This window comes from Chelonia mydas, chromosome 7 (genome assembly GCF_015237465.2).
Source record: "Chelonia mydas isolate rCheMyd1 chromosome 7, rCheMyd1.pri.v2, whole genome shotgun sequence".
NCBI lineage: Eukaryota > Metazoa > Chordata > Testudines > Cheloniidae > Chelonia > Chelonia mydas.
This window is the reverse complement of record NC_057853.1, coordinates 120,110,612-120,131,652: the sequence shown is the minus strand read 5'-3', so window position 1 is coordinate 120,131,652 and position 21,041 is coordinate 120,110,612. Positions and strand designations below refer to the sequence as shown.

The following is a 21,041-nucleotide window of genomic DNA, read 5'->3' as shown; positions in this document are numbered from 1 at the left end:
TGGATTTCTCTCCCTCTCCAGCACCTTCGCTCTTGTGTGTATTAGCTGTTCCATGGACGTGGAGTCACGCACTACCCACCAGGAGCAGGGGGATCTCACAATCTGGCCCTGCTTGAGTTTCAAAGGGTCATTCAAAGGTAAAGCAAACCCATACTCTGAAAGCGCTGGCTCAGCCAGCAGCCATAGCCTGAGGAATGGAGACTTCTGAGCTCAGCGTAAAATCAAGACGCTTAGCGCTACACAGAGGAACTGCACACGAGGCTGGGAATTTGAGGAAAGTTCCATCAAGTTTTCCTTTTGAAAAGAAAGAGAAGATTCAAGTCTAACGCAGACTGACACCTTGTGGGCAAAACCAGGACAAAGCAGCACTGAAAAGCCACCTTTGTTTTTAATCAAATGACAAGCTGTAGACAAAATATCTAATCAACATGATCTTTTTCACACCCTAGTGTGTACAAAATTACTGCCGAGTCAGTCATTGGGGAGGTTTTCCCTCCCAGTGCAACGGAACCCCAAATCACAGTAGTCAGCATTCGACACTGATTGAAAAGCACTTCCCCCGGAGTCTGCCTTCCTACGCACACACGGGAGTGCAGACGGCCATACAGGGAGAGCTCTGGAAACCATTTCATAATCTCCGTCACCTTAGAGACCAGCCAGGCCTAGCCAGAGGGAATTATAAAACCCTAATTTACTTTGCACAACGGATTCCATTTGCCTTCTGAGCTTCAGTCAGCTGAGACTGTCAGATTCAGGGTCTGGTTCCCATGCACCAGCCCGAGGCTGCAATGTTTGGGTTCCAAATCCTGGGGAAGGAGGGAATAAATCCAAACTGTCCTCTGAAAAGTCTTTTGGGACCATAGTTTATAAAACCCCCTCAGAAATCCCCCCATCCCGTGCACTGGGGGGGCTCCATTTCCTTCACAATGCCCCACTCTGGGACCCACCTCAGACACAAGCAGCATTATTTGATCTTCAAAGAAACCCAGCACCGCTGGGGCAGCGAGGGCTGGAATCCCAGAGCCCAGCTGAACGGAGCAGAGGTCACGACAGCGTGGCCTGCTGCAGGGCAAGGGAAGAGCTGAACAGCTGGGATTTTATTGCTGGTGCATTCACACAGGCCTGTTCTCCCCCAGATTGTGGGGCAATTCAAATCAGAGAGAATCCGGTAACAAGGGGTCCCAGCCACGTGAGCTCAGAAGCAGTCGATGGCAACGGAGGGCTCTCGGCACATTGCTGGCTTGGGCCTATTGCGATTTTAAAATAATTGTATAAGCAAAGTAGGTGCAGCCCAGACTCCAGATGTGACAACTGTGTGACGCTGGTAGGGCACCCCTGGCTCCTGAGCGGCCACACAGGGGCTTCACAATCACCACTCACACACTACCAGAGCAGTGCTGGCGATTACCCCACAATCTGTTTTATGGGCACCAGCTGTGTCACTTCTGCTTCTCTGCCATGAGCCCCCAAGTCACTGGGCACTTGGCTTCCCCCCTGCACCTCCCGTTCCCTCCTACCTTCTCCCAGGGCTTGTGGAAGTGAGGGATTCATGTGACAGTGTGGGCTGGAGCTGGGTACCCCTTCACCCACACAGCTTTGGCTATGCACCTCACTCATCACATACAGCCCCCCACAGCTCTGCCGGTGCCCCTAAATCCCAACCCGCAACTCCCTGCTATCCCAGCCCTGCAGAGCTCTGCCGGTGCCTCTCAATCCCGACCCGCAGCCCCCTGCTAGTCCAGCATTGGGACCTGCCCAGTTCTGCTGGTGCCCCTCCAGTCTGGCCTGCAGAACCACCATCCCAGTCCTGGACTGAAGGGAGGGAGGTCTCCTGAGACAAGAGGAGCTAATTCAGCAGCAGTTTTATGACACAGACCAGACGTGCTGTAGGGACTGATTCAAGAAGCCCTGGCAAACTCACACTGGCTTGTGACCCACACCTGGCTAGGAGTCCTGCTCTGCGGAGGGGAAGGATCTGTGCACCAGCCTGCTACACGTCCCTGGTAAGCTATCCCGCTCCCAGAACAGGGAATCACACGCCGTGTCACTGGAGTTTTTAAACACACCAGTGTCCTGCTCGATGCCAGGGTGTGGGGTCAGGATTTACCCACATTGGCTGAAATACTCCAGGGATGGGAGCAAGCAGAGAGGGTCTGGCAAACAGACATCCAGCCCAAAGGCAACACCGACTCAGCAGCCCAGCATCCGGACATACGGCTCCCCAGGGACAAACGGACAGGGACCTGTGCTAAGTCAACAGACGGGGGCATAACACACAGGACTCCCCCTGTGCCCCAGCCTGTGTCCATCTCGCCTTCCGTCAGCCGGGATGTCATGGGCCCCGGCAGGCTCTAAGCCAAGAGCCCGTTTATAGCTTATCATCTGACCGTAACGCAGAGGTAGGTGTGTGATTCCTCCTCCCCAAACACAACCCAGCCGAGGTTCCCCACAGAGGGGCGAGGAGCCTGCAGGAAACCCAGGCCTGGCCAGGCCAGCAGCACAGGGAACACCCCTTAGGGTTAGGGTTAACATCTCCTCTGCCCCAGCCCCCTTCCCCTCAGGGCTGGGGTGAACACTGGCCGAGGAGTGCCCCGGGGAAGGGATTTTGCCAGAGCAGCCCATTCCATGGGCTGGGTCACTGCTTCTTAGAGGCCCCGCTGCCTCCAGCCGGAGCCTGCTTGGGCGGCGCTCCACTGTCATCTTTCACCTTCTTCAGCCGGGCCTTCCCCTTGATAGGGGTGGAGAAGGTGAGGGACGCTTTGCTGAACTCCAGGGGGAAGACCCCCACGTCCCCATCAAAGCGGTTCTTTGACACCTGCAGGTACCGCTTCCCTGGTCCCGTCACCAGCTTCCTGTCCTGGAGGATCAGCACGTTGTCGGCCTCCTGGCTGGCCTGGGTGCAAGAGAGAGAGAAAGGAGAAGGCCATGGGGAGAGAGGTACCTGGACTTGGACACACGCCTGTCAGACTGAGGGGTCCCAGAGTACTTCAGGCAGCGCCTGTGCGTTTATGCAAACATAATGCCTTGTGCACCTCGGAAATGCAGCCACCTCTGGGGCGGAACGCACATCCAACAGCACCCAGCAACACTAGGGGATAGGAAGTGAAGAATTCCACAGCCAATTAAAACTATAGGAGATGGTAGGCAGAGCGTGACTTGCTCCATTTGAATTTAGCCCCTGGCGCTTGAGGAAAACGCACTGGGATCGGTAATGACCGAACTGTGAGTGGGACAGAGCGGGATGTGCTTGTGTCAGATTCTGTTTGTACCCTGTCTCCCAGTTGGTTCTGTGCTGAAAGCTGCCAGCCCCGCCAAGGGCCGCCGGCGAGCTGCATTCCCGATAGGTGCCGGGCTGGGAAAGGGCTGAATCACTAGGATTGCGAAGCCGTCCCAGAACAACCTAGGTCCGTCAGCTTTGATTTGCTGGCCTGACCCCATGGAACAATGAACTCTCTTGAGGCAGGAGCCTGGCTCGGGGAAAGGGCTGGAGTTTCTCACCCTGGGCACCTGGAAAAAGGGGGCAGAGACCGCGGGAGGGGGGCAGCCCGGGCAGAGACCGTGGCCACAAGCCAGCCCAGGCTGGAGAGGGAAAAGGCAGGAGGGGCTCTGCCCAGCCTGACACGCTGACAAGACTCCCGACTCAGAGGAGTGCGTGTGGGAGGGATGTCTCAGGAATTTCGTTGTTTTGCAATGAACGGTGGCTCTCCAGTGGCTGGGAAAGCCCCTGTGCTCCTGGCCTTTCTGCCACACTGTCCCTGAAGGGGTTAAACTAGGAGCCCAGAGTGGCCACAGCCTGGGCGGGAGCAAGCATAAGCCATAGGGCTAGGGGGGCTCAGGAGATCATCAGAGGCCCTGGTCCCAGGGGCAGCAGGACAGCAGAGTCGCCTGTCCCACGGAAGGGCGCAGAGATAGGGAGTGACCCCTACAGAGCCAGCACCAGACCAGCGACCAGGCTCTGCCCACACCCGGGTGGCTGGGACCCAGCAACTAGGTTCAGTCATGAGAGACCGGGGCGGGCCAGAAGGGGGACCGGGCCAGGTTGCGATAGTCAGGACCTCTGGGACCGTTCGGAGACACCGGCTCATGGCTATTTACTGTTCTGGGACGCTCCAGCCCTTTGGACTCCTACAGCACTCGGGCCACTAGGGACGGCAAGACACTGGAAGGCAGGTACAAGCGTCCCTGAGAGACAAAGCCTCCTTTGCACTCCAAATGTCACCACATGGGAGGAAAGAAAACCGGCCTGGATCCTCAAGAAGGAAATTACAGCCTCACTTCCTCGAGGGTGGCTGGCACATCAGAAAGCGTTTAATGAAGGCAGACCCTGACGGGTCTAACCACTGGCTCGGAGCCGCACTCAAGGGCTCTCCGTTTAAAGCCACATGAGGACAAACTCACTGAACAGAGATGTACGACTGGGGCTCGCAGGAGGGCACAGAGCCTGTTGCAGCCTGGTGTGGCCCCGACGCCCCGCTGTGTGTCGGGACTCGCCTTCGTATACACCCCCCCTTAAGAGACTGCATGCTCCCACATCACCTAGAGAGCCCAATACGGCTCAGGGAGGGTTGTTCATGCACACATCCCCCCAGTCTCCCACACTAAGAGTAGGTCTACACTCTCCTTCACCAGAGCATGCCCCTAGCTGACATCCCGCTGTTCACTGATTTTATTCCCTGATTTTATTCCCTGAAGAGGGCTCCTAACCCGCTCTGGTCCCAAAGGGATAAAGCGCCGCCACCACCAGGACTGCAATACAAACCCACCGGAACTTCCACACGTAGGTGCCTGGAAGTGGGGTCTAGATACTAGGGGAAGGTGCCAGACCCGGAACTGCCTAAACCAGTTTTACTCACAATTTACAAGACACCCGCTCCTCTCTGGGCTGAGACCAGAAGTTATCAGTGACTCAAGTGCAGGAACTGCTACCAGTGACCAGCAGGACCGTGCTGTAGGGAACAGCCCCGCATGGGCACGGGCTCATTTCTAGCGCAAGCAAAGCCATATACAAGGGCCACGGCAGCCAGGAAGACGCATCACGACAGAGCACTGCATTCTGGGAGATGGAGTCCGCATGGGCCACCAACTCTTTTATCAGGTTTCAGAGTAGCAGCCGTGTTAGTCTGTATTCGCAAAAAGAAAAGGAGTACTTGTGGCACCTTAGAGACTGACCAATTTATTTGAGCATAAGCTTTCGTGAGCTACATCCGATGAAGTGAGCTGTAGCATCCGATGAAGTGAGCTGTAGCTCACGAAAGCTTATGCTCAAATAAACTCTTTTAAGACAGGCAATTGTAAATTGCTCCATTTGACACATGACTCCTGGCCAGCTGCTGACACAGCCTGAGCAGATCCAATCCTGGGTTATTCCCAATAGCCACTCACCTTCGCAGACCCAAATATAGAGGCCGTCTGAAGCTCTCGCTCTTCGTCCTCCTTCCGAGGGTGGATGACCAGGCTCACGTGACAACTGTTGTCCGTTGCAAACTTCCGGAAGGCACCCACGATGTAGTCTTGGGCCGCAAGCCTGGAACAGCAAGACAGCAAAGGGGTGAGATGAGGAAGAGACATTGCTCATGGCATGGCTCCGGGAAGTGCTTCCCACACACAGGCAATGAGCCTCTTGCAAACAGTGACAGTGCAATTAAAGAGGAGGATGGTCTAATAGTTGGAGTGCTAACCGAGGACTTGGGAGAGCTGGGTTTGAATCCCTGCTCTGCCACAGACTGGGTGATCTCAGGCACATCACTTAGCCTCTCTGTGCCTCAGTTCCCCATCTGTGAAATGGGGTAACAACCCTGCCCTGCCTCATGGTGGTGCTGTGAGGATAAATATGCTAATGATTGTGTGGTGCTCAGAAACACTGCACATCGACAGCTCCATGGAGGTGGTGGGTTAAAAGGACCATTATCCCCACTTAACAGATGAGCAAATGGAGGCAGGGAGAAGGGGAGTGACTCCCCAACGTTCACACAACCAGGTAGAGGCGGGACTAGTACCCAGGAGTCCTGATTGCCAGATTCCTGCTCCAACAAACAAACCATTAGACTAGACAGAAATCTCAGTCCATCCTCTAGAAGGGGTCTAGTTGCACTCTTTGTTAAAAGCTGGTATCAACTTCTTCTACCACAACTGGAACCTGCTGATTTTGAAAATGATTGTCACCAAGCTGAATTCTGACGTTTAGACCCTCAAACAAACATAGCCGCTAAAATTCCCCAGAAAGGTTTGAAACACCAACTGGGTGTGCTTGAACTTGTCACATTGTCTGGCATAATTCCCTTTCAGTCTCTTAAGAACAGAATTGAAATGACACACATCATGGTTTTAATACCTTTTGCACCCTAGTATTCAACTCTTTATAATAGCCAGTCATCCATAGACCTTAATATTAGCAATAAGTTAATCATAGCTTGGAAGTTATTTTTCCTGTAATATGTGAAATCATTTTCTCAGATGCTTGGCCTTGGTTTCATAGCCCATCATGCTTTGTAGTGAGGGAAAAATTAACACAGAAGTGTTGGAGATGATATATTTTACAAATAAAGCAACAGCAGTTAGATGGGGCAGTGGTTTACGACACTCCAGTTGGTCACAGTTGTAAGTAAAACATGGAACTGCATGTAAGTCTCAATAGAGCCACCTGAGTTCCTAGTCTCTGGATTATTTGCCAGGAATCAAGTAGAGAAGATGTGCGTGAAGCAGGTGAACAAGGATGCACAGAATAAGGGAGGCAGTAGCCAGTAAAGAGAAGATGCAATACAATGGGTTGGAAACAGGAGGACAGAGTTGGTGGTCACTGCCACCAATACCACCATATTCTGTGGCTGCACAAGAGGGTGCAAAAGTCAGTGATGTGGGCACAGGACAGCACGGCTTGTTTGTGCAGGAGCATGCAAAAGTAGAAAACTGGAACAAGGTTGTGTCAATGTCTCTGACACTTAGGATGGCTGCATTAAATAAGTAGGCGTGTCATAACAAGAGACCTAATCCGAAGTTGATTCAATCTGCCGCTGTCAAGACCCAAAGTTTCGTGATCTAGTACAACATTAACACACGAGCATTCAAATGTTCTCTTAACGTTCAGTCAAGAAAGTACTTCACTTGTTTTCAAAGCAGGTATTTCCAGATTAGGCATTGTGTTTCTCATAGTTAAATCAGCTTTTTTGTTTCAAGGTGGTAATGCTCAATATATAAGAGCTGCATAAACACGCTCTTTCCTGGTGGTATTACATTCAAATATTCCTAGTACCCGTTGCCAAATAAAAGCTGAAATTCAATATCTTGATAAAGACTGTGCATACTGTTTGCTCACTTTTATTACATCCTGTAGCTCAGTAAAATTCAACTGAAGTTTGTTAATCCTAAACACAAAGGTAATAAAGATTGAACCGTCAGTGATTTCCACGTGCTACCTTGTTCTCTCTGCAGAGGCCTTTGTACACAACGTACAGCTTGGGATCAACCGTATCTGGATTCCGCGCACCCTAATTAGCCTATAACACTTGTTACCAACTTTGAACAAAAAAATGACTCTTACAGGCATGGTCATGCAGTCTCCAGTTTTAAAAAGCAGAGCTCTTTACCAGATAAAGCCCCCACTATTCCATCTCAGCAATAAACTGGGGTTTTGGATGGGCTGAAATCTGAGAGCAGAATAAAGAGACCAGCCTCCCTGCAATCCAGAGAGCCCCGGAGCCTGTCTTCATCCCTTCTCACAGAGGCAATCAGGCGATTCCAGTTTATAGGCAGTGACGGCACCCAAAGGGATAGCATAACATTGGAGAGTCACAAGACCCGCTCCTGCAGGGTACCAGGCCCTGCTTAAGAGCCAGAAGCGTGGCATCGAACATGCCACTGTCTGCCCAGCTAGCAAGCAGAGGGGGTCATTTCACGTGTGGCTTGGGGATGGTAAACAGACAGCCAGACAGAGGTGTTCCTCAGCTCTGGTTTGCAACAGCAGTGGGGCATGAAGTGAGGGCAAGATGCAGTTTTGAGGAAAGAGGGGAACTTACACTACCATTAGGAAGTGAAATGAGCCCTGCCTGATACAGACTGTTTCTCTTCGTCTCTCATTTCCTGGTGATTACCCATCTCTCTAGGGACTGTCTGACTCCCATTGCCTCAGCACCTCAGACTCACTGATGGAGCCGATGCCCCTGGGAGGCAAGGCAGAGCTACTGTCCCCATTGCTCAGATGGGAAACTGAGGCATAGAGACTGAGTGACTTGCCCAAGGTCACCCAGGAAGTCTATGGCAGAGCGGGGAACTGAACCCACAGCACCCAAGTCCCAGGTGGTCCCCTATCCACTAAGCCATCCTTCCTGCTAGCAGCTAGAGCGCCAGGCAGTGATGAGCACAGAAGATGGAGTCAGGACTCTTGGGCTCTATTCCCAGTTCTGGCACACACTCCAGCATGACCCTAGTCAAGTTGCTTAATCTCTTTGCATTTCAATGTACCCCTCTACTAAGGCTTCCCTGCCCCACGAGGATTGAGAGAGGATGGGACAGGTGCCGGTGGGTAGACTTCAGTGGAGCTGCACCCAATCGTATCAGCAGAGGCTCTGGCCACTGATGTTTGGGAAGCACTTTGAGGCGCTAAGATGAAGGGCCCGGTCCTGTGTCATCCCCATCGAGATTGGTTCCTGGGGACCCGAGCGCTCGAGAAATCTCAATGTCAATCTAGTTTTGGACTAAGCTCTTCGGGGCAGGGACTGTCTCTTGCTGTGTTTTTACGGTGCCTGGCACAACGGGGTCCTGCAGCAAACAGCAAGCGGTGCCTCTTTAAAAGGAAAGGCTGCTACATAGAAAGCAAAGTGCTCATCTCTTGTGCGTCACAAAGACCCCACAATCCGGGGCCAAACGCCAACTCAGGTGCATTCTGCCTCCCTATAACCCCCTGCAGCTTCAGTCCAGTAAGCGCCCTTCCAGCACTAAAATGCTACCTGGTGTTGCTGAGCACTGTCAGACAGCTCCCCCTCACTCCCCAGAAGAGACCGCATTTCAGCAGTGGCTGAAGTGACCCCTGTGCACTGTCTGTGTATCAGGCTGCTACATTTGCAAAGCTCCTTGAGATCCTGCAGGGGCTGGAGAAGCACAAAATCATTCTAGTAAATAAAATAATTTAAATATCCCCCCACCAATGAACCATTTTTAATCCATGAGGTTTTTATACCATAACTCAAACACTGCAGCACCACACACAAAGTCACATCAGAAAGGGACTCACCTTGGTACACTAAAAGCTGTTTTATCTGGCACTTCACCAACCAGAAAGCTCTCTAAACCAGCATTTCTGATCTTCGTTGAAAGTCCAGTTTATAGTCCAGTTGGCGTGGGGCCGGCAGGGGGTTGGGGCGCAGGAGAGGGTGCGGGATCTGGGGGCCGCTCACCTCGGGCGGCTCCTCACAAGCAACGACCTGTCCCGTCTGCTCCTAGGCGGAGGCGCGACAGGCGGCTCTGCACGCTGCCTCTGCCCTCAAGCGCTGGCCCTGCAGCTCCCATTGGCCAGGCAGCACTTGGGGCGGGGCTGGGGCAGCGCGCAGAGCTGCTTGCCATGCCTCCACCTAGGAGCAGCTGGGACAGGTCACCGCTTGCAGGGAGCCGCCTGCGGTGAGTGCTCCCCATATCTGGTACCCCGTGGCCACTCCCATCCCCCAACTCCCTGCCTTCTCCTGCACCCAAACTCCCTCTCAGGGTCTGTGCCATGCACACATCCTCCCGCGCCCCAACCCCCAGCCATGCACCAAACTCCCTCCCTCTTACTTAAGCATCATTTTTCACTTACCAGCATCCCCCATTCCCCTAACATGCCGGATAAAACAGCTTTTAATGTATCTCCTAATACGAACCCACCTGAAGGAATGCTTTCCCCCCTTTTGCCCTGATCTTCTTGTCACATAAGATTCCCAGCCGAGAAAACACTTTGCACCAAAAAATCTAAACCCAGAAAAGGGTGTAAATGCCAGGGCTCACCTTGCAGGCACTGACTAACGGGACATTCTCTTCAAAGGTATTTTATCGATAGAGCGCCTAGCACAATGAGACCTGGTCTATGACTTAGGGCCCCTAGGTGCTGCCACAATGCAGACAGTAATAAAACCAAATTCCCTAAAGACATTATACAGGCAGTGCCTCTAGATGAGGAAAGGCTCCCTGGCACACATGGGTCAAGGTAAGAAGAAGGAGGAGGGGTGAGATGGGGCCCTAAGGAACCAGGTTCCACGGTTACACTGGAGAGGACTGCATGAGGAGGTTCTAGGCCAGGGAGAAGCAGCATGAGTGGAACGCACCAAGTAAGAGGGAAGAGGGTCACCTGTCCACAGTGAGCTGCTCCTGCCCCATCATGAACTGGAGATTGTCAATGACCACGTGGCTGATATCATACATGTACACTGCGTGCAGCATGGTCTCTATCACCGTCCTGAGGGGGAAAGGAGAAGAAGGTGCCTCAGTCACACGCATTCAGCCCAGGCAAATGAGGCACCAGAGAAGCTGGTTCCTGTGAAGGTGAGAGGAGGAATGAGGGGATTGTGGTTGGAGCATGGGACGGGGACTCTGAAGAGCCATTCCTAGCTGTGCCACTGACTCACTGCAAGACCTTGGGCAAGTCACCACCTCAGCCTACCGGCTACACAAGGGGTTTGCACCCCGATCTAAAGGGCTGGGCCATGTGGTTAATTAAATCGACACTCACAAGGTGCTTTGGACAGAAGGCATCACAGACACACTTTTAGCTGTAAGATGCCAAACGAAAGGCCTGATCCTTCCTTGTCTGTAATGCTGCTGCTGTTCTCTTCCCCCAGAGGCAAAGGTGTGTTCCCTCAAGTGACCCGCAGCAGACGGCAGGCATTTGCGGCATTAGGTACCAAATGGCTCTGGTGATTCCATCCAGCCCATCTAAGCGCCCCAGATCACAGTCTGCATGGCAACACAGGACCCTCCAGGTCCCTCTTGGAGGTGTGGCCCAGTGGACTGGGCACAAGACTTGGAGTCAAGAACTGCCTAGTTCTAACCCCGACTCTGCTGGCAGCTCTTGTGTGATCCTGGGGAACTCCCTTCACCGCCCTGTGCCCCCGTCTGCCCCACAGCACGTTATATTAATAGGAAATATTCTGGGGGCAGATCACTGCCGCCATGGTGAACGTGATGCAAAGGTCTCACGAGGGTGGACGTGCAAGAGCGGGGCTGCTGGCAGATACGTTACTTGATGCTTTGGTGCCCGTGGAAGGTCATGAAGTAGAGCGGCAGGTCCTCAAACTTGTCTGCCCACTCGTCGAACTGGTCCAGTTGCTCCTCCAGCCGCCTGACCGCAAACTGGGTCAGCATGACCTTGGCCAGGCGCACGTTGTTAATCTCAAAACTTCCCCACAGGGTGTTCACCCCCTGCATGCAGAGGTCCAGGGCATACTCGCTGATAAAGGTCGTTTTCCCACTGCCCGTCGGGCCTGTTTCAACGGAAATAGGTTCAATGAGAGCTGGAACCGACGGGCTCTCCTGCCCTGCCGGCCAGAGAATGCTGCGGGGGGGTGAACATCAGGAAACTCTTCCTAATAGAGACTAGGACAAGGGAAGAACCTCCCTAGTTGGGAGCCACTTATCTGGGGTGGAGAAGTCACTGGGGAATATACTGCAGGGCCCAGCCCTCCACTGGTCAAGGACTCAATGAGACCCCACAGGTCTGTTCTGTCTCTAATGCTGAAGGGCCAGATTCTGCGCTGAGTTACGTACACCCTCACAAGAGGGTTCTCCAGATGAAACCAGTGATGCGGGACTAGCGTACGACCTCTCGTGACCATGCCTGCAGTAACAGGCGGGCTAGATGCACAGGGAATTTACACCTCACTTAAAGCAGCCTGGAAAAAAGAAACTGAGCCACGTTTACCTGGATGGACTTCAACAGGATCAACTGCGCCCAAGAGTCCTTCAGAAACTTCTGCAGGTATCTTACATTTTCCAGTGGGGGCAGGAACAAGAGGGAATATAATTTCTAAGTCCAATGGTATGAAAAGAGGCGCTTTATCGCTTCAATGTCTGGCAGCTCCTGCTGCTCATTCCTCACTGGAAATCAAACTGGCTCCTGGTAACATCCCAGTCAGCTGTTACAGTGCAGGATATGACATTACCAGCAATTCCAGGTGGGGAAGAGAGGATTAAACAGGAACCCACAAGTCTGTAGGAGCCACCTCGACTGAGTCCTGGCTATAGGAGTACTATCAATGACAAGGGGAGTGACAAGAGCACCTCTGCAGGAACGGAGAGACCCCACACCCCGACTAGGTCAAAGAAAGACAGAGGGATGAAGTGCTCAAACACAGAGGCCGAAGGTGTCAGAGGAGTCCCACTCTCCCAGCCCCCTCCCTCACGCCACTAGCCAGTCACCTGTGAAGATGGTGAGCTCCCCTTTGCGGTGGCCCTTGAGGAGTTTGTTCAGCTCAGGGAAGCGGGCCCACTTGACCCCGGCCACCTGCTCCACGTTGGACAGCTCCCCAAAGACCTCGTCCCGCAGCTGGCGGAAGGAGATGATTGACTTGTGCCCGGCAGGCAGGGCGGAGCGGAGGATCTTGGAGAGGTTCATGCCGCGGGTGAAAGCCTCCAAGGGCCGGGGCTGCTGGTCACCGGGTCGCACCAGGGAGCAGCGCTTGGGGTTCAGTTTGCGGGCGAAGAGCTTGGCAGCCTCCCAGGAGCGGAGGTCTTCGCCCAGCCACAGGGTGATGCGCTTGAACTGCTCTAGGTAGGGAAGCAGGGCTGGAGGCAGGCAGGTAGCCCCCCGGGGTAAGGACAAGCTGGGCAAGCCAGTAGCCTGGTACAGTGCCAGGGTGTCCAGCTCCCGGCCTGTCAGCACCACCTCTGTGTCTCTGCGGCCGATCAGGGGCAGCCCGAAGAGGTTGTGATAGGCGCTCGGCCGCGGCAGAGTGTTCTCCACGTAACGTACCGTGTCCCCCTGGCACTCGGCCCCCAGCAGCTTCAGGCCCTTCAGGCCGGTGCCACGGGGGCTGAACCAGGGGAAGACTAGGGTGCGGGCAGCCCTCAGGTAGCGCACCCCGAAGCGTTTTAGGGTGGCGTCCGACACCTTGGAGATGCCGAACATGGCCTTGGCCGTCCGAGTCTCCTCCTCATCCAGCAGCTCCCAGAGCGGCAGGGCCCGGTCCCAGATATGGCGGGCATCCTCCCCAGTCTGGTCCACCCAGTCAAGCTGCTCCAGGCCAGCATGAGGGACTCCTTTGTGCTTCAGCTCCACGCTAGCCTGGAAGTCCTGCCAAGTGCCCTCGGCCAGGGTGGCCGTGCACACGAAGCTGCCCGTGGTCTTGTCGATGAAGAGGCTGTAGCGGGCGCTGCCGGTGGGGGGCTGCTGCTGCTCCCCCGGCCCCTCCACGAAGAGGCTGGGCGCATGCAGGCAGCTGTAGCCGTCGTGGAAGGAGATGCCCTGGGCTCGCAGGTACTGGCGGATCTCGGTGATGGTCACGGGCGGGATGGGGCCCTCGGAGGCAGGGAGCGTCCCCTTCTTGTAGTGCCGCTGGGGGGGGCCAGCCAGGGCCCCCAGGCTCCGCGGGGCTCCCCGGCCCCTCGCCCAGCCGGCGAGCGCAGAAAGCAGGCGCAGGGGGGCTCTGGAGGGGGGCACCCCCATCATCCCACCGGGGCCAGCCTCCAGCACAGGGCGCCCCAAGTTCACCTGGCCCCCCCTCGGAGTCTCCCTGCCCCCCCGGCAGCCCCCCTCAGAGTCTCCCTGCACCCCCTCTCACCTCAACCCCCTCCTTCCCCCCCCGGCAGCCCCCCCACGGAGTCCCCCTCCCACCTCAACCCCTCCTGCCCCCCCGGCAGCCTCCCCGCAGAGTCCCCCTGCCCCCCCTCCCACCTCAACCCCTCCTGCCCCCCCGGCAGCCTCCCCGCAGAGTCCCCCTGCCCCCCCTCCCACCTCAACCCCTCCTGCCCCCCCGGAGTCCCCCTGCCCCCCCGGCAGCCCCCCCCGGAGTCTCCCTGCACCCCCTCCCACCTCAACCCCTCCTGCCCCCCCGGCAGCCCCCCTCTGACTCGGCGCCCCTCCCCCCAGCAGCGCTGAGCCCGGACCCGCCCCTCAGGCCGGCGCCCCCCGCGCGCCCCCGCCCGCTCTCGGGCCCCGCACGTGCCGCGCGGAAGGCGCCATCCTCCCCCGACCCCGGAACCACAACAGCCCGCGTCACTTCCGGGGCGGGGCCGGAGCCGGAAGAGCCGCCCGGCGCCATGACCGCGCGCGGGACTGCGAGCCGCTACCTGGGCAGCGTCCTGCGCAACGGGCTGGGCCGCTACGTGTGTCAGCTGCAGCGCCTCAGCCTGGTCTTCAGCCCCGGCGGGCAGACCTCGCGCGGGGCCAGGTGCGTCCCCCCCGACCCCCGACCCCTGACCCCTGGCCGGGGCGGGCACGAGCCCTGACCCCCCGACCTCTGACCCCTGGCCGGGGCGGGCACGAGCCCTGACCCCCCGACCTCTGACCCCTAGTCGGGGCGGGCACGAGCCCTGACCCCCCGACCTCTGACCCCTGGCCGGGGCGGGCACGAGCCCTGACCCCCCGACCTCTGGCCGGGGCGGGCACGAGCCCTGACCCCCCGACCTCTGACCCCTAGTCGGGGCGGGCACGAGCCCTGACCCCCCGACCTCTGACCCCTAGTCGGGGCGGGCAGGAGCCCTGGCCCCCCGACCCCTGACCTCTAGCCGGGGCGGGCACGAGCCCTGGCCCCCCGATCTCTGACCTCTAGCCGGGGCGGGCACGAGCCCTGGCCCCCCGACCTCTGACCTCTAGCCCGGAAGCGGTTAGGAGCCGTGACCCCGACCTCTGACCCCTAGCCGGGGCGGGCACGAGCCCTGACCCCCCGACCCCTGACCTCTAGCCGGGGCGGGCACGAGCCCTGACCCCCCGACCCCTGACCTCTAGCCTGGGAGCGGGCAGGAGCCGTAAGCCCATGACCCCTGACTTCTAGCCAGGGCGGGCAGGAGCCCTGACCCCCCGACCCCTGCACTCTGATCTCTAGCCCGGGAGCGGGCAGGAGCCGTGACCCCCCCGACCCCTGACCTCTAGCCGGGGCGGGCATGAGCCCTGACCCCCCGACCCCTGACCTCTAGCCGGGGCGGGCAGGAGCCGTGACCCCCCCCCGACCCCTGACCTCTAGCCGGGGCGGGCAGGAGCCGTGACCCCCCCCGACCCCTGACCTCTAGCCGGGGGCGGGCAGGAGCCGTGACCCCCCCCCACCCCTGACCTCTAGCCGGGGGCGGGCAGGAGCCGTGACCCCCCCCGACCCCTGACCTCTAGCCGGGGGCGGGCAGGAGCCGTGACCCCCCCTGACCTCTAGCCGGGGCGGGCAGGAGCCGTGACCCCCCCCCGACCCCTGACCTCTAGCCGGGGCGGGCAGGAGCCGTGACCCCCCCCCCCCGACCCCTGATCTCTAGCCGGGGGCGGGCAGGAGCCGTGACCCCCCCCCGACCCCTGACCTCTAGCCGGGGCGGGCAGGAGCCGTGACCCCCCCCCGACCCCTGACCTCTAGCCGGGGCGGGCAGGAGCCGTGACCCCCCCGACCCCTGACCGCTACCCTGCGGGGGAGGGGGAGGGGGAGGGGGGGTACGTACAGGCAACCCCTGACCCCCAGGCACTCTGAGCACTCACGGAGGACAGATTAAAATCTGTGCACTAAGCTCCTACTCCCTGCACTCAGACCTTTCATCCTGGCTCCCGTGTCTCACTCAGCGGGCTGCTAGGTGCCAGGTGGGTGGTCCCTACGTCGGGGGAGCACACCTGTACCTTGACTCCTTCTGTACGGTGGGTCATAGAGCTCACATATAGGTGGTATAGTACTGACCCCTCACCTCTGATTTCTCCCTGCTTTTTTGTTGTAGAGGCTACATAGAAGAGAAGGTGTTGGACTTTGCCAAGCAGAACCCTGGTGTGGTGGTGTATGTGTCCCCACAGAAATGCAGAAGTCCCACAGTGGTCGCAGAATATTGTGAGTATGAAACATGCTGCTTCCAACTTAAATGAAGGGGAGACTTGTTGAGAATTCCCCTGGTATTTAACAGTCATCCCGGAAAACAGGTTTTAAAGCATCACATTGGAGGGTGCTTCCTCCCAGATCAAAGAGACTTGCATTAAAGGGAAGAGCTGTATGAAGGTAAAAGATAACTTAATCCTCTTTGAAAGTGGAGTTAAACCAGAACTAAGCATTCTTACTTTAGAATAAGAGTGTCCACACATGGAATTATTCAGGACTAGCTAGAGTGCTTTAAATGTACATGCTATCTTAATCTGAATTAATTTTCAAGCACTGACAAGCCCCAGCTTCCAGACTTATGACAACGGACTTCTCTGGCGGTAGAGCTGCGAGTCTTTTGTGGATGGAGAGAATCAAACTCCACGAAGTAAAGCTATACCCAGACCAGACAGATGGCTGGATTGGGGGAAAAAGCTCTTGGAAGTATAATGCAGTTCATATTGTGCTGTCAAAGTGCCCAAGAAAATGATAGCTTTTGTTAAATGGACACCCAGTTTAGTCATAGTCTGAAAATCATGCATCTGTTAAAGCAACAAAGAGAACTAACAAGAAACTAAAAGGAAGTTTGTGTAAGCTTGCTTTTGACAGCACATATGCCTCATGTACTCCAGTTCCCCTGTTTGGGGTCTCTTGCAGCAGGAAAGAAGAGAAAAAACAATTTAAAACTGTGATTGTAAGACCACAGCAGTTGGTCAGGACCAGATGTAGGACCTGAAATTATATTTAAATCAGCTTGAAATCCACTAGAGACAAGGCATGTGAGAGTCTTTTACTGGCCTAATTTCTGCAGGTGGAGGAGACAAAGACAAGCTTTCAACCTACACAGAGATCAGCCCTGAAGAACAGCTCTGCGTAGCACAAAGGTTTGTCTCTTCCACCAACAAAAGTTGGTCCAATAAAAGTAGTTATCTCACCCACCTTGTCTGTCCCATTTCCTGGCAGGTGCGTGGTTATAGCAACACTGCTAATTTGAAATCTAGGCAGTTTCAATGGGCTTTTAACATCTTGCCAGGGAAGTACTACCTTAGCATCGCAGTACGGCTTCTGAAGGGTAGGTGGTGCTGTCTCCCTGAATAGATTTCTCAGATGCACAAATAAGACAAAAAGCAGAGTAAAGAACTGTATCTGGAGAAGAAAATGCAAAGCACTCAGCATTTTGCTGTGGACAGAAAGGCTAGAGAGGCATTGACATGTGATCACGTGTGGAAATGCATTATCTGAGACATGTCCTCTTAGAATCAGCTCTTGCTGGCAGTAGGTTATTGTTTGGCAGTTCAGAGCTTGGAGTAGCTGTACAGAAAGTCACTTCTGCCTCTGAGTTTTGCTCACTGGAAATGGTGAGATCATTGCACAGTGCCCCCAAGCAGCTAGGTTGCTGGCAGAAGAGAGGACCCTGTCCCAAAGTGCTTACAGGTTGAATGATGGACTAGACAGACAAGGGAGGATATAACACATGATAAGAAGGGACCCAGGCTGCTGAAAGAAGATCACTCAGGTTAGTTGCTTAGATGATCTGGCGAGGAGAGCCCCGTTAGCACTTGATCAGATGGCACAGTCGGTCACACCTGGGGGGGGCGGGGGAGGAAGTAAGTATTTCCTTGTAGGTGATGCAGCAGAAGCAAGTTTTGAGGAGTGATGTGGACCAGGGGAGGGCAGCCATTTGCCCAGGAGGTTTCTGAAGGGAAGGGTATACCAAGCCGTGGGGACAGAGGCACATGGTAGAGCAGCTATGGAGGCTGGGGTCACTGGGAGAGCAGAAAGGGGGGAGGGGATGCCAGCAGAGGAGTAACAAGGCCCTGAAGGCAAAGGGGGAGCAGTTTGGGGAGCCAGAGAAGTGGTTCGCAACGGGTGAGGGTGCAGGAGTAAGTGATGTTCAGGGGCAGCATTTAGGATGGGCTGGAGCAGGGCGAGGGGAGGAGGTAGATGTAATTGGGAGAGGGGTAGAGGAGGGGGTTGGTCACTGGGCAAATCCCCTTTGCTGCTGAGCCCCGCCCCGATCAGGCTCCCCTTCTCCCACCCTGCTGGGCCTGCAGCCCCATGGCCAGTTGTCTCCTGGTCTCTGACTGAGGAAGCATTCAAGAGCTCAGTGGTTTGGCTGAAGGCGATGGCTGTCTGCAGCCTGCGTGCAGCCCTGTTCTTATTCAGGAGTGCCATAGCATACTCCCCTTAGCCAGGCTGCCACCCGGGCATCACACAGAGCATGGCTATCCCAGCTGGCAAACCCAAGCAGCTCTGTAAGGATCAGCAATTGTCTTAAAGTGCAGTTTCCTGCTGGTGCTTTAAACCTCCCCGTGCCCGCCAGGGAACTCCCTTCCCCAGCCCTGCGTCCCCCTGCCCACAGAGCAGGCTCTGAACACCGGGAGCGATTGGAAGAGAACTGGGCTGTCCTCACCAGGACAGTCTGACACCAACTGAGTCCCTGCACATGCTTCTCCGAGGGGAGCTGAAACCTGCCAGTGCCGAGCTACAGGAGAACTCGCCCCTTCTTGTCCTCCAGCCTGCCCCCTCCTCAGGTCTCTGGCAGGCTCCTGGTGGGAGCACGTTACCCGGCTGTGTTCCATTCACTGAGCACTCGTTAAGATCACTCCCATCCTGGAGAAAGCCAAGGCCTCTTCTCCCAGCAGCAAAGGGGTTAATGGCCACAAGTGCCATTGACTCTCCATAACTGGTGGGAGGGTCTCGGGAGAGACCCCTGGCCCTGGATCTCCCGCATGGGCCTTGCGGCACATTCTCCCCTTGGTCAGGCTGGAGTGGGGCTGTTGGGTTCACTGCAGGGACGCGGGTGTTGTTACAGGGAAGCAGGAGTCCTTTGCTGGCCCTTCAGCTAACAGGCCAGTGGTGTTTCCTGTCTGGCTCTTCGTGAGGTGCCAGAGCACCGATCAAAAATCGTGCCCAGTGCAAGGGCCGCGGCTACTTGTCAGCCCATCCTGACTGACACCTCTGAATGCCGCTGGCAGGTGTATTGAGGCCAGCAGTCCTGCAGCCTGTGTGCAGCGAGCTGGCAGGGTCTCAGCTTGGGGGCCAGCTGCCTGCACCACCCCCAGCGCCGTCGCAGCGCTCCCTAAGACGGCTGAACCCACGCCGGAGCCCTTTAGCCGGGAACTGGCCCATTCAGAACCGCTCTCCGACGCTCAGCAGAGGCAAGGCGCCTTGGTGCGGGGAGAACCTGCCCTGCCGCTAGCTGGAGCTCTCCTGTTCAGTTCCCCCCACGGCCGGCGCAGCCCCTTTCAGCAGCACAGCCAGAGAGCTGAGCAGAGGGGGCTGCGGAGGGATTTTGAAAATCAGGCCATGAGGAACCAGGAGGCTCTAGCGCACGCTCGCGGAACGGGACCTGCCACTGCAGATCGCATCACGCTGGGCTAAGAATAGCGGCTGCCCCTCTTCCCAGCTTGCACAAGAATCGCCCCAGGGTCTGGCAGGAAGGGGGCTTGCCTGGGCGTGGGCTGCGTTGATTCCCTGGGAGGGCTAGGCACGCAACTGGTGGGAGGCGAGAGAAATGAAGACGGCCCCCTCGCTGTGCTGTGCCAGCACGGAGACACACTGACAGTGTCGAGAGAGGGGCCTTCCTGCTGAGCTGCCGGGAGCACGGGCCCTGTTATTCCTGCGAGGGCTCGATGACGCATGCAGCTGACAAGATGCAGATCCTTGTGCCTCCCACTGGGGGCAGAAGCCAGACGCCCCCTCAGCCTGAAGCTAGCTTTCAACTACCTGAAGGGTGGTTCCAAAGAGGATGGCTCTAGGCTGTTAATCAGTGGTAGCAGATGACAGAACAAGGACTAATGGTCTCAAGTTGCAGTGGGGGAGGTTTAGGTTGGATATTAGGAAAAACTTTTTCACTAGGAGGGTGGTGAAACACTGGAATGCGTTACCTAGGGAGGTGGTGGAATCTCCTTCCTTGGAAGTTTTTAAGGTCAGGGTTGACAAAGCCCTGGCTGGGATGATTTAAATGGGGATCGGTCCTGCTTTGAGCAGGGGGTTGGACTAGATGACCTCCCGAGGTCCCTTCCAACCCTGATATTCTATGATTCTATGAGAAGTGTAGGAGTCTCTCCTGCATCCCCCTCCGAGGGGTAGCTGGGTGGGAAGGACAGAGGAGTCTGGCTTGCAGCCATGTGCCCAGACCTACAGCTAAGCAGGCGTGGATCAGGGCAATATTTCGACTGCCAAATTCCAAATGGGGAGGGTGACCTACCACCCCAAGCCCCCTGTAGTTTAAATTGTTTCTCCTTTGCATCCCATCCTCAAGTGTTGTGTACTGTTGCAAACAGCTGCCATGTTCCACCCCAGAGGTGGCTGCATTTCAGTGGGGGAGGGGGTCAGAGTCCATGTAGCTCACATTGGGGTCCCTTTAAATGAGGCACTGCAGACGTGTGCTTTATTACTAGCCTTGCCACTGCATTTCTTTTGCCCCCCAGGCCTTCAGAGACCTCCGTGCCGAGCGTAGCCTGCGTGTCCGGTGGTAAGAGCAGGTCTGGGCTAACTCCCTGGGCTCTTCTCTCTCCTTCCAGTGAACGGGGCAGTGAGGGAAGAGATCATCGCTGACAAGACGGTGGCTGAGATAACGCAGCTGGTCCAGAAGCTGGCCAGCCAGTCGGGGCTGGAGATCATTCGCATCCGCAAGCCCTTCCACACAGACAACCCCAGCATCCAGGGCCAGTGGCACCCATTCACCAACAAGCCGAGCACCCTCCCCGGGCAGAGCCTGCGCAGACTGGAGCAGCAGCCTAATAAAGTGTGACCTGCTGGAAAGAGTGTGACCGAGCAGTGTGTGTGTGTGGGGTGTGGGGGGAACGACACACCTCTCTGGTTCAGATCCAGGGATCCATGGGTTAAATACGTCTGAGAAGTGTCAGCCATTGACCCAGCCCATCGTTAATAGTAACTCTTGGCGCTACAGGGGCCTTGCAGCTGAACACCTCCAAGTACTTAAAGCCCCTGGGATGCAAAGACCCCTTATCCCACCTTGCACATGGGGAAGTAGAGGCACAGAGAAGGGAGGAGTCTTGCCCCGGTCACTCAGCAGCAAAT

At 56.3% G+C, this 21,041-nt stretch overlaps 2 protein-coding genes across 4 annotated transcripts; one reads left to right on the top strand and one right to left on the bottom strand.

The window, feature by feature from the left end:
- Positions 1-369: 369 nt before the first annotated feature.
- TWNK (twinkle mtDNA helicase) lies at positions 370-13,718 on the bottom strand. 2 transcript variants are annotated; one of them, XM_007066909.4, is made up of 5 exons: positions 12,379-13,718; positions 11,204-11,444; positions 10,313-10,420; positions 5,383-5,524; positions 370-2,893 (listed from the first exon to the last, which is right to left on the bottom strand). In XM_007066909.4, exons 1-5 carry the CDS (start codon positions 13,625-13,627, stop codon positions 2,636-2,638), a joined length of 1,998 nt encoding a protein of 665 aa, XP_007066971.3. In that variant the 5' UTR covers positions 13,628-13,718; the 3' UTR covers positions 370-2,635. The 2 variants fall into 2 exon arrangements, with proteins under 2 accessions (XP_007066971.3, XP_043407451.1); XM_043551516.1 differs by lacking the exon at positions 370-2,893 and adding an exon at positions 4,855-5,120.
- A 453-nt stretch (positions 13,719-14,171) lies between these two features.
- MRPL43 (mitochondrial ribosomal protein L43) lies at positions 14,172-20,762 on the top strand. 2 transcript variants are annotated; one of them, XM_037905523.2, is made up of 3 exons: positions 14,172-14,348; positions 15,862-15,968; positions 20,522-20,762. In XM_037905523.2, the coding sequence occupies exons 1-3, from the start codon at positions 14,218-14,220 to the stop codon at positions 20,749-20,751; spliced, it is 468 nt and encodes a 155-aa protein (XP_037761451.1). In that variant the 5' UTR covers positions 14,172-14,217; the 3' UTR covers positions 20,752-20,762. The 2 variants fall into 2 exon arrangements, with proteins under 2 accessions (XP_037761451.1, XP_037761449.1); XM_037905521.2 differs by lacking the exon at positions 20,522-20,762 and adding an exon at positions 16,804-17,912 and having other exon boundaries at positions 14,173-14,348.
- Positions 20,763-21,041: the final 279 nt, after the last annotated feature.

Coding starts and splice junctions, on each gene's coding strand:
- TWNK (XM_007066909.4), bottom strand. CDS start 13,627: ATGATGGGGGTGCCCCCCTCCAGAGCCCCCCTGCGCCTGCTTTCTGCG. Junction 10,421..11,203: donor CACGGGCACCAAAGCATCAA/GTAACGTATCTG, acceptor TTTCCCCCTCAG/GACGGTGATAGAGACCATGC. Junction 5,525..10,312: donor GAGCAGCTCACTGTGGACAG/GTGACCCTCTTC, acceptor TTGCTGTTCCAG/GCTTGCGGCCCAAGACTACA.
- MRPL43 (XM_037905521.2), top strand. CDS start 14,218: ATGACCGCGCGCGGGACTGCGAGCCGCTACCTGGGCAGCGTCCTGCGC. Junction 14,349..15,861: donor CAGACCTCGCGCGGGGCCAG/GTGCGTCCCCCC, acceptor TTTTTGTTGTAG/AGGCTACATAGAAGAGAAGG. Junction 15,969..16,803: donor CACAGTGGTCGCAGAATATT/GTGAGTATGAAA, acceptor TAATTTCTGCAG/GTGGAGGAGACAAAGACAAG.